At 47.0% G+C, this 12,856-nt stretch overlaps 1 protein-coding gene across 1 annotated transcript in view; it reads left to right on the forward strand.

Moving 5' to 3' along the window:
- The first annotated feature begins 463 nt into the window (after window positions 1–463).
- TRIM44 (TRIM family member 44) overlaps window positions 464–12,856 on the forward strand; it is a 93,811-nt gene continuing 81,418 nt past the window's right edge. Inside the window, exons 1-2 of the mRNA XM_088459024.1 lie at window positions 464–552; window positions 3,127–4,022. Of these exons, the coding sequence (XP_088315150.1) occupies window positions 3,621–4,022 (402 nt within the window). The 5' untranslated portion in view covers window positions 464–552; window positions 3,127–3,620. The remainder of the gene's footprint in view (window positions 553–3,126; window positions 4,023–12,856) is intronic.

The following is a 12,856-nucleotide window of genomic DNA, read 5'->3' on the forward strand; positions in this document are numbered from 1 at the left end:
TGTAGTAGGGAGCGTGGCAGCACAACCGCATCATTGCGACCCCAACCCCCCCCCCCTTTACAACGCTGATATTGCTATGATGAAGCGATTCAGCGGCCAATCCGGGAGTGTTGCCTACTCTTACAGAGGGCCCAGGAGCGACACCCGATTTTTTTGGGAGGCTGGAGCTCAGCTCCGATCAGGCAGCATCAAAGTCTCATTCTATCCAGTGACGAATCAGGGCGGGGCGTTCGCAGTCCCTGAAACCCAGTTATAGCCACGCCTACTTATGCTGCAGTCCCCAGCCGGGCCAATCAGCTGTTACTATGATTCATCCCCTCCTGCATGTATCCCTGGGAACAGGAAGTGATGTCTCAGCCAGTGTAAAACAGAGCATGCTGGGAGATGTAGTTTTATTGTTCACAGCATCCAGTGAGTGAATTGTAGCTGAACTTAACAAGCATATCCTAACAATACACAAGATGGAGATCAGTGGTGTAAGCCAACATGGTCTAGAATAGAATGTGTTAGCTGGCAATGAAATTGATTCTGACTGCAACTTTTTCAACAAAGGTATAATGGATCGCTGTCCTCTTTTTAATATCTATATATCTGAGATCACTAAATGTCTGTACTCAGTAAATAAAAAAGTGTCAGTGACTTGAGTCGTTTGATATATATATAGATATATATATATATATATGAATTTCTGTACTTGTCATGTTGTATCGCAATAGAATATATAAAAATGGTTTTAAAATTTGACACAATGGACCAGATGTTATGATTTGCATGGTTTCTTTAATACTACTCAATTCTGAAGCTGTGCAGGGCCAACCCCTTGTCATAGTATTTTCCCATTGCTTCTAATGCTAAATCAGACTAGTTACAGCAGTGGTGGTCAAACTCGGACCCTTCAGCTTTTGTGGAACTACATATCCCAGCATGCCCTGCCACAGTTTTAGCATGCCATAATAGCAAAACTGTGGCACTGTATGCTGGGATGTGTAGTTCCACTGCAGCTGGAGGGCCTGAGTTTGACACCACTGAGTTACAGGAACGGAAGTGCTTTCTAGACTGTGGATTGAATCAGCCGCATATGCATTCAACTCCCTCAACGTATTTATACAAAAATACACTGAAACCATATAGAATTCTTTAGTTATCCATACCATGGGGTACATAGGAATGGAAGTCCTTCATGTATACTTGTACGTTGAGGGTGTTGTATGCTTTTATACGGGCGATTCAATTACTGTACATGCTTTTGTACTGCGCACATCATGGTAAGAAGTTCTGTTCACACCTCCTCGGGCTGTGAGCTGTAATGAGCGACAGACACATCGCAAATACATTCAAGTGTAATTGCTTCGGCCCCTATGTGTCTGTGTATCTTTATGTGCACTATGTATATGGAACAGTCCCTGGGGTGTATTTTTTTCCTTTGTATGAGCAGCTTATGCTTACCTCAGTAATGTTCATGCCTCAGCCCTGCTAGACTCTGTGTCCCTCGCCAAACACATTCCCATTTCCTACACCTGTACTGGTAGCAGGCGCCAGAGAATACAGCTCACTTATTATGCCGCAGGATAGTATAACAGACCCTGCAATGTGACCCCTTCCACCAGGTACAAAATACTCTGCTCCTTGACTTCCCACCTAATGTATGATTGCAGGACCTGTGTTGAAACACCTTTCTCTTTAATTACCTAGTTCAACACAGGTGTCTGCAATCATACATTAGGTGGGAAGTCCAGGGGCAGAGTATTTTGGCCCTGATTCAGAGGCGCTCGCTCTGAATCAGAGCGAGACATTTTTTTTTTACCGGCCTCCAGGCCGCTCTCTAACCTGTGGGTGACCACCCACAGCTTTAGGGGGCGGCCTGGCGACCATCGGGCTTGCGACGAGACCCTTGTGGTAGGGTCTTGTCCACCGCAAGCCCCAGTGAACTTCCTGCTCTAATAGAGCAGGAAGTTCGCTACTGACATCACGTGTGATGTCAGTAGGGCTGCCCCCAAACGGCAGGCGTTCCTTTGGGAACGCCTCCGTTTGACCAGCCACCCCCCCCGACCCGCCTACAAAACGGGGTGAGCATCAACATCGACAGCCGCCCCGTTTTGCTGCGAGCCCTGAGCGAGTGAAGTTCTCACTCACTCCAGGGCTCGCGTGTGCATCTGAATCAGGCCCTTTGTACCTGGTGGAAGGGGTCACGTTGCAGGGTCGGGGAATGCTGTGCTGGGTGAGGCCAGGGGTGCTATATTGTATAGGTTGGTGGTATTTATATTGCCGTTTGGTTCCTTTTATATTTATACTGTAGTTGTATAATTTGTGAGTTTAACACGTGTTTCTTTAACAATAAAAAATTGGTCATGAACCAATGTGTTATTTTTTTGCCATCCAACACAAAGCTTGGTGGTGGGATTATCTGCTAGGGGGCACCAGCCAAAATCTTGCCTAGGGCACCAAATTGGTTAGGGCCGGCTGTGACTGTATGTGTGTATGACTAAGGGCCTGATTCAGTAAGGATCGCAATATTGATTACGCACGCAGTCTCACTGCGAACATATGCTAATGATTGCAATCGCAATGCCATACGCAGCCTAACATAAGGGCGCCCTCTTTACGTTACACACATCCGTAATACTACGAACCCATCGGTACCATCGTAGCCTCACGCACACTTGCACAAGCTCTGACCTTACTCAGGAATTGCTAACTTCATCGCACGCAGTGAGAGCCCAAGCTGCGTATGTCACCGCAATGGCTAATTTACACACGCCCCTGTAACGGCGTTCAAACGCACTGACACGTCTGCTATCGCCCGACCGCCCCCCGTCACCTCCCACAAATGACACTTTCTGTCAATCACTCTGCGATAGGTCTGTGTAGTCACTGCATCGCAGTCCCGGTCGCAGTGGAGTGTTCGCGCACGCACCCTGCGATGCATGCGCAGAATGCAACAATCGGCCGATCGCGTGCGTAATCGCAGTTACAATCGCTAGTGAATCAGACCCTATGTGTGTATGCTTATCCCTCCAACCATTTTGCTGGGACAGGTTTGTTTTAGGGAATTGCCCCCCCCCCCTGCTGTTGGCGTGAGGCTGGGGGCAGCCCAGGCTTATCTTTATTCTATTCTCCTGTCCTTAGGACCAGCGAGGCCCATTGTTCCCTGTGTGCGCGGTGACCTGTACAGCAGAGCAGCTTCCCATCTGCACATTCACTTCCTGCACTTGTGACTCAGGAAGAAAAACACAGCAGCGTGGAGCGTGAAAGCACAGCCAGGCAGGGGCTCAGCCAGCAGAGAGAGGAGGCCGCAGGCAGCTACATCCTTATTGTTCTGGCACAGAGAATGAGAGGGATCGGTTCTGCACTCCACACAGAACTAGCAGAAGAGAGCAGAGGTGAGCATAGTACAAAGGGTGTGTACGAGCCTGTCTGCTGAGCACGCACAGTATCAGATTGCAGGAAGAAGGTGCAACATATAACAATAAAAGTAGACGGACAAGAGAAACGAAAAAGACTACAAAAATGCATCGTTCCTGCATTGGGGACAACTGAGGAACTGAAGCGCAGGACATGAACTGACGGTTAGCTTCCAGCTTGGCTAGAACCAGATCTCTAAGCAGTAGAGAAGTGTCAGCATGGCGAACGCCCCAGAAGAAGTGACCCAGCTCCCTTACGATGGCACCTGCGACGCCTGTGAGCCGGACGAGGCCGGTGAGGCAATTGTCATCTGCGACGACTGCCATTTCTCTTACTGTGACCTGCACGCCGGTGAGCACAGGCAGCAATATGCTGGGCACAGGGTGAGAGACTTTGCACAGGAGTCCGCAGAGGAGGAGAATACCCCTGTGCAGGAACCGCCGGCGACCGACACGAAACAGAGCGATGTGTCCGAGAGGAAGAACTGTCCTTTGCACATGCAGGAGCTGAGTCTGTACTGCAAGGAGGACTGCAAGATCATCTGCGTCCTGTGCGCCGTCGCTGGAGACCACCGCCAGCATCAGCTTATTACCCTCAATGAAGCCTACCAGGAAATTAAGGTACATGAGTGTGTTGGGGTGATACCATGGGGTCGCGTCTGTGAGGGGTTAATTTCATAACGCAATGTCCACAAATGTGCTGTAACCAGTAGCAACCTGACAGATTCAATCTCTGTGATGGGAAACAGGTCGGCCTTCACCTGCAGCTTCCCCCACCCCCCAGCTCCACTTTGTTTTCACATTTCTTTGTTACACTTGTATAAAATGCCTGTTAATATGTTTTTACTGGTAGTTGTCTTTGATAGGATTTATTATTTTAACTTAATACAGAGATTAAGGGTAATATGCGGCCCCTGTGACCATTGGAGGATAGCCCGTGCGTCCCCTGTGAAGATTGGAGGATGGCCCGTGCGTCCCCTGTGAAGATTGGAGGATGGCCCGTGCGGCCCCTGTGAAGATTGGAGGATGGCCCGTGCGGCCCCTGTGAAGATTGGAGGATGGCCCGTGCGGCCCCTGTGAAGATTGGAGGATGGCCCGTGCGGCCCCTGTGAAGATTGGAGGATGGACCGTGCGGCCCATGTGAAGATTGGAGGATGGCCCGTGCGGCCCCTGTGAAGATTGGAGGATGGCCCGTGCGGCCCCTGTGAAGATTGGAGGATGGCCCGTGCGGCCTCTGTGAAGATTGGAGGATGGCCCGTGCGGCCCCTGTGAAGATTGGAGGATGGCCCGTGCGGCCCCTGTGAAGATTGGAGGATGGCCCGTGCGGCCCCTGTGAAGATTGGAGGATGGCCCGTGCGGCCCCTGTGAAGATTGGAGGATGGCCCGTGCGGCCCCTGTGAAGATTGGAGGATGGCCCGTGCGGCCCCTGTGAAGGCTGGAGGATGGCCCGTGCGGCCCCTGTGAAGGCTGGAGGATGGCCCGTGCGGCCCCTGTGAAGGCTGGAGGATGGCCCTTGCGGTCCCTGTGAAGATTGGAGGATGGCCCGTGCGGCCCCTGTGAAGATTGGAGGATGGCCAGCGCGGCCCCTGTGAAGATTGGAGGATGGCCGGCGCGGCCCCTGTGAAGATTGGAGGATGGCCCGTGCGGCCCGTGTAGATTGGAGGATGGCCCGCGCGGCCCCTGTGAAGACTGGAGGATGGCCCCTGTGAAGATTGAAGGATGGCCCGCGTGGCCCCTGTGAAGACTGGAGGATGGCCCCTGTGTAGATTGGCGGATGGCCGGTGCGGCCCCTGTGTAGATTGGAGGATGGCCCGCGCGGCCCCTGTGTAGATTGGAGGATGGCCCGCGCGGCCCCTGTGTAGATTGGAGGATGGCCCGTGCGGTCCCTGTGTAGATTGGAGGATGGACCGCGCGGCCCCTGAAGTGTGTCAGGCTGCCCATCACTGTTCTGCTTGTGACTGATTGTTGTGGGTTACAGTTACAGCCCATGTGGACGTTGCACCATGCTATTACATAAACCCCATTGTTGTATATACTGTATAAGCCTTTGCAAGGGACTGTTCTTATTTAATAGGTCACTGAGTGCTGAAAAGTCGTCACTGCCTATCCTGCCTTTGTTAGCCGGCTTTGGGCCTGATTCAGACCCACTCGCGAGCGGATGTCCGCTCGCAAGTGGGTCGATGTTATGGACTGAGCATGCGCACGACGGAGGGAGCTCCGTCGTGCGCATGCGCCAGACGCGACGAGCGAAGGAAAGTCCTTCGCTCGTTGTGTCCGATCAAAGGGGGCGTGCTGTCAATGTTGATTGACAGCACGCCCCCTTTGGTGGGCGTGCCGGGGGCGTGCCTCCCTGACGGGGGCGTTCCCACGGGAACGCCTCCCGTCAGAAGCCGGCCCACTGACATCACTAGTGATGTCAGTGGGAGTGATTTTGGCTCTGATAGAGCCAAAATCACTCCGGAGCTTGCGGTTGAAAACCTCAACCGCAGGCTCCGGCTCGCAAATTCGATGGTCGCGATGGTCTCGACCATCGCGACCATCACAATGCACGCTCGTATAGCCTGTGGGTGGTGACCCACAGCTATACGAGCGTCCAGGAGGACGCTCCATGAAAATGGAGCCCGGCCCTCATTCAGAGCGTGCGCTCTGCTCAGAGCGTACGGCTCTGAATGAGGGCCTTTGTCCCTGAAATCTGCTGAACTAATTGATATTCCCATCTAATGAATTACCACCTTACACGTTGCACAAAAGTTTAATAAGTTACAGTAAAATGATGGGCTCTGTTTATGAAGCTGAGATAAGCAGGGCCCTCCCAACCGTCCCGATATTGACGGAAAAATCCAGTTTTTCGGACACTGGGCCTGATTTACTATGGATCGCTATTCTGCTTATACGCACGCAACGCAGTTGCTAATATCAGCGGTCATATGTAAATGTTTGCATTCACTTTGTGATCGCAGACTGACATAAGGACGCCGACTTCCCCTTACTCACATCTGTATACTTGGCCAACATAGAGAAACAATCGCTAACATCGGCCAGTTAATGAAGCCCAGACCTTACTCAGGATTTTCTTACTTCAGCGCACGCTATGAGGCCTTAGACGGCCTCTGGTATCGCAGTGGATAATTTATGCACGCCCCTGCAACTCCGTTGAAATGCACTGGCATGCCAGCATTCACCCGACCACCCCCTCCCATCACCACCCACGAACGGCACTTCCTGTCCACCACTCTGCTCTGGGTCTGCGATTGCAGTGGCTAGTTCGCGCACTGCGATTCATGCGCAGTACACAACAATCAACCAATTGCGTGCGTATAAGCAACTGCGTTCCTTGCTGAATCAGTTGCCGGGACTCCCAGAGGGGCAAAGGGCAGCTTTAGAGCATTATGTATTGTGACGGTATGCAGGACCAGCAGACGGCTGGTACGATAATTTAGGAGAGGGCAGAGCAGGGATGTTCTTCCCATGGGGAACCTTACTAAAGATGCCCCCTGGAACCTTGGGGGTTCCCAAGAAAATGTTGCTGCGGGACCTCCAAAGTTTAATTTCGCCCCCTTGCTGAATGTGTTATTTCCCTTTAGTTCTAAGGACTATAGAACTGACATGACTGAGGTGACGGCTGTAGCCCTCTATCTGTTCTACCAGTTCCAGCGGTCTTGGGGCCTAATTTAGAGATGTACGTTATTGCAATCGCGTCTGCTATTTTGCACGGAATGCAGCAGCAAAAATCTGCTGTTTCCGAAGCTTACACGAGCATAGGGACGCTGCCTTCTCCTATCCGTCAGACGACGTACAACAGCGTAAACATCGGTAACATCGATGCAAGATCGGACAGCCACGCAGCATGTGCGGCAGGTCTGACCAGCCGCAAACACTGCAGCTCTGCTGACACACAGAGAGCTCTCGTGCTGCGTCGGAGATGGCAGTGGCTAATTTATGCACGCCCGTGAAACGGTGTTTAAGCAGTCAGATGACCTGCGTTTGTCTAACCACCCCGTTACCTCCCCAAACACTGACGGCCTGTCCCTCGCTTTGCAAATGAGTCCTCTCTGCAGGTGTAATCGCAAAACAATTGCTGCGCACGAACAGTGCGGCTGACACGCATGTGCAGTGGCAAATAATCGCTCAGTCTGCGTAAAAATTGGTATTATGTACATTTCTGAATCGCGCCCTCTGTGCGCATTCGCATGAAGTTGTTGTACATTGGCCAAGGAAAAGATATTGGATAATGGAGGTGATGGAAGCATTAATACTATTTTGAGAACATGCAACAAGTAGCATAATTGTATCCAGCAGAGATGAACTTTGATTATTTACTGTAAGTTACTTTGGTAACTAATGATATATTAGCATCAGTAATTATATATTAGCATTGGTTGCTAAACATATATTCTAGTGTGATGTACTAACTATGCACCATTTCAAGGTACAGTCAGCATTTTATTTTAAGATTTGTTCTTTGTTTTTTAAGAATTAGCAATTTATAAATATTGATTCTATCTTGTAGTGTCCAATCTCTGTATATTGTGTAATAGATGTGTATTATGGTCATGTTGGAGGTGTAGTGTCCTATGTCTGTATACAGTGTAATAGATGTGTATTATGGTCATGTACAGTGGTCAGGTCATGTTGGGGGTGTAATGTCCTATGTCTGTATAGAGTGTAATAGATGTGTATTATGGTCATGTACAGTGGTCAGGTCATGTTGGGGGTATAGTGTCATATGTCTGTATATAGTGTAATAGAGGTGTATTATGGTCATGTACAGTGGTCAGGACATGTTGGGGGTGTAGTGTCCTATGTCTATATGCAGTGTAATAGATGTGTATTATGGTCATGTACAGTGGTCAGGACATGTTGGGGGTGTAGTGTCCTATGTCTGTATACAGTGTAATAGATGTGTATTATGGTCATGTTGGGGATGTAGTGTCCTATGTCTGTATAGAGTGTAATAGATGTGTATTATGATCATGTACAGTGGTCAGGTCATGTTGGGGTGTAGTGTCCTATGTCTGTATACAGTGTAATAGATGTGTATTATGATCATGTACAGTGGTCAGGTCATGTTGGGGGTGTAGTGTCTTATGTCTGTATAGAGTGTAATAGATGTGTATTATGATCATGTACAGTGGTCAGGTCATGTTGGGGGTGTAGTGTCCTATGTCTGTATACAGTGTAATAGATGTGTATAATGATCATGTACAGTGGTCAGGTCATGTTGGGGGTGTAGTGTCCTATGTCTGTATACAGTGTAATAGATGTGTATTATGATCATGTACAGTGGTCAGGTCATGTTGGGGGTGTAGTGTCCTATGTCTGTATAGAGTGTAATATAATTGTATTATGATCATGTACAGTAGTCAGGTCATGTTGGGGGTGTAGTGTCCTATGTCTGTATACAGTGTAATAGATGTGTAATATGGTCATGTTGGGGGTGTAGTGTCCTATGTCTGTATAGAGTGTAATAGATGTGTATTATAGTCATGTACAGTGGTCAGGACATGTTGGGGGTGTAGTGTCCTATGTCTGTATACAGTGTAATAGATGTGTAATATGGTCATGTTGGAGGTGTAGTGTCCTATGTCTGTATACAGTGTAATAGATGTGTAATATGGTCATGTTGGGAGTGTAGTGTCCTATGTCTGTATAGAGCGTAATAGATGTGTATTATGGTCTTGTACAGTGGTCAGGTCATGTTGGGGGTGTAATGTCCTATGTCTGTATAGAGTGTAATAGATGTGTATTATGGTCATGTACAGTGGTCAGGACATGTTGGGGGTGTAGTGTCCTATGTCTGTATACAGTGTAATAGATGTGTATTATGCTCATGTACAGTGGTCAGGTCATGTTGGGGGTATAGTGTCATATGTCTGTATATAGTGTAATAGATGTGTATTATGGTCATGTACAGTGGTCAGGACATGTTGGGGGTGTAGTGTCCTATGTCTATATGCAGTGTAATAGATGTGTATTATGGTCATGTACAGTGGTCAGGACATGTTGGGGGTGTAGTGTCCTATGTCTGTATACAGTGTAATAGATGTGTATTATGGTCATGTTGGGGATGTAGTGTCCTATGTCTGTATAGAGTGTAATAGATGTGTATTATGATCATGTACAGTGGTCAGGTCATGTTGGGGTGTAGTGTCCTATGTCTGTATACAGTGTAATAGATGTGTATTATGATCATGTACAGTGGTCAGGTCATGTTGGGGGTGTAGTGTCTTATGTCTGTATAGAGTGTAATAGATGTGTATTATGATCATGTACAGTGGTCAGGTCATGTTGGGGGTGTAGTGTCCTATGTCTGTATACAGTGTAATAGATGTGTATAATGATCATGTACAGTGGTCAGGTCATGTTGGGGGTGTATGTCCTATGCCTGTATACAGTGTAATAGATGTGTATTATGATCATGTACAGTGGTCAGGTCATGTTGGGGGTGCAGTGTCCTATGTCTGTATAGAGTGTAATATAATTGTATTATGATCATGTACAGTAGTCAGGTCATGTTGGGGGTGTAGTGTCCTATGTCTGTATACAGTGTAATAGATGTGTAATATGGTCATGTTGGGGATGTAGTGTCCTATGTCTGTATAGAGTGTAATAGATGTGTATTATGGTCATGTACAGTGGTCAGGACATGTTGCGGGTGTAGTGTCCTATGTCTGTATACAGTGTAATAGATGTGTAATATGGTCATGTTGGGGGTGTAGTGTCCTATGTCTGTATAGAGCGTAATAGATGTGTATTATGGTCTTGTACAGTGGTCAGGACATGTTGGGGGTGTAGTGTCCTATGTCTGTATAGGGTATAATAGATGTGTATTATGGTCATGTACAGTGGTCAGGACATGTTGGGGGTGTAGTGTCCTATGTCTGTATACGGTGTAATAGATGTGTATTATGATCATGTACAGTGGTCAGGTCATGTTGGGGTCGTAGTGTCCTATGTCTGTATAGAGTGTAATAGATGTGTATTATGATCATGAACAGTGGTCAGGTCATGTTGGGGGTGTAGTGTCCTATGTCTGTATACAGTGTAATAGATGTGTATAATGATAATGTACAGTGGTCAGGTCATGTTGGGGGTGTAGTGTCCTATGTCTGTATACAGTGTAATAGATGTGTATTATGATCATGTACAGTGGTCAGGTCATGTTGGGGGTGTAGTGTCCTATGTCTGTATACAGTGTAATAGATGTGTATTATGATCATGTACAGTGGTCAGGTCATGTTGGGGGTGTAGTGTCCTATGTCTGTATAGAGTGTAATATAATTGTATTATGATCATGTACAGTAGTCAGGTCATGTTGGGGGTGTAGTGTCCTATGTCTGTATACAGTGTAATAGATGTGTAATATGGTCATGTTGGGGGTGTAGTGTCCTATGTCTGTATAGAGTGTAATAGATGTGTAATATGGTCATGTTGGAGGTGTAGTGTCCTATGTCTGTATACAGTGTAATAGATGTGTAATATGGTCATGTTGGGGGTGTAGTGTCCTATGTCTGTATAGAGTGTAATAGATGTGTATTATGATCATGTACAGCGGTCAGGTCATGTTGGGGGTGTAGTGTCCTATGTCTGTATACGGTGTAATAGATGTGTATTATGGTCATGTACAGTGGTCAGGTCATGTTGGGGGTGTAGTGTCCTATGTCTGTATACAGTGTAATAGATGTGTAATATGGTCATGTTGGAGGTGTAGTGTCCTATGTCTGTATACGGTGTAATAGATGTGCATTATGGTCATGTACAGTGGTCAGGACATGTTGGGGGTGTAGTGTCCTATGTCTGTATACAGTGTAATAGAAATGTATTATGATCATGTACAGTGGTCAGGTCATGTTGGGGGTGTAGTGTCCTATGTCTGTATACAGTGTAATAGATGTGTATTATGATCATCTACAGTGGTCAGGTCATGTTGGGGGTGTAGTGTCCTATGTCTGTATACAATGTAATAGAAATGTATTATGATCATGTACAGTGGTCAGGTCATGTTGGGGGTGTAGTGTTCTATGTCTGTATAGGGTGTAATAGATGTGTATTATGGTCATGTACAGTGGTCAGGTCATGTTGGGGGTGTAGTGTCCTATGTCTGTATAGGGTGTAATAGATGTGTATTATGGTCATGTACAGTGGTCAGGACATGTTGGGGGTGTAGTGTCCTATGTCTGTATACAGTGTAATAGATGTGTATTATGGTCATGTACAGTGGTCAGGACATGTTGGGGGTGTAGTGTCCTATGTCTGTATACAGTGTAATAGATGTGTATTATGGTCATGTACAGTGGTCAGGACATGTTGGGGGTGTAGTGTCCTATGTCTGTATACAGTGTAATAGATGTGTATTATGGTCATGTACAGCGGTCAGATCATGTTGGGGGTGTAGTGTCCTATGTCTGTATAGGGTGTAATAGATGTGTATTGTGATCATGGCCAGTGGTCAGGTGATCTGCTGGAGCCAATAACAGGCGCCAACCGACCAGTATAGCCGGTCTAGCTGGTTAGTATAGTCTCAGCCAATTTGGCCACTCACATGTGGGGGCATCTCTAAAATGATCGAATCAGTAGCCAATGTGAGTTTACTATAGATATGTTGCAGTACGTGATTCGGACCATTGTATCTCAGTCTTGTTGGGGCCCGCATATTCTCAATGAGTTCTGTGTTCCTTATGGTTATAAAACATTCAAAGACCAGAATAACCTGTGCACCAGTACTTGTTATGTTTCGTATTCTAATATAAACGGAGAAACCCCTTACTCAGAATAATATAAATTCCACATATTATATGTTGCTAATTTAATTTGGGGGTGCAGCCTCCTGACAACTAATAGCAATATTCAAAACAAAAAAGAAGATATGAGTTGTCCTGTTTGTGGCGCACTGTTTGTTACATTGTTTCTTATTAAAAACAACAAACAATGTAACAAACAGTGCGCCACAAACAGGACAACTCCTAATTTCTTTTTGGTTATAGAACATGGAAACCGTTGGATAACATTTATATTTGTGTTAGAATGATACACAACAAACGATATCATGAACAATAATATTTCTATCTGATTCTCTGCCCCAAACACATTTTGGCTGCAAGAATCTGTTTATCCAAGGGAGAAGCAGAACTTTGCCTGTGTGTACTGACGTAGCCAGTTACAGGAGAGATACAGCTGCCCTCACCCCATGTAATGAGTCCCAGGATTTATTCCAGGAATAGAAATGTCTTTATTGAGCCACAAATGTGTCTGTGGATCTGAGGCGTCTGTGCCCGTAAGCAGGTGCAGGCCTCGGTCAGAGGCGTTTATCTGACCAACCTCACAAATATCTGTGATTAAACGCATCCTTCTTAAACAGACAGTGACTAACTCCAGCGACAACTTAAAGGCGGATATAGACTACAAGATCTGAAAACGGCTGCACGATTACGACATTGTAATCGTTCAGTCGTTTG

This window comes from Taudactylus pleione, unplaced genomic scaffold (assembly GCF_031769625.1).
Source record: "Taudactylus pleione unplaced genomic scaffold, aTauple2 ptg000887l, whole genome shotgun sequence".
Lineage (NCBI taxonomy): Eukaryota > Metazoa > Chordata > Amphibia > Anura > Myobatrachidae > Taudactylus > Taudactylus pleione.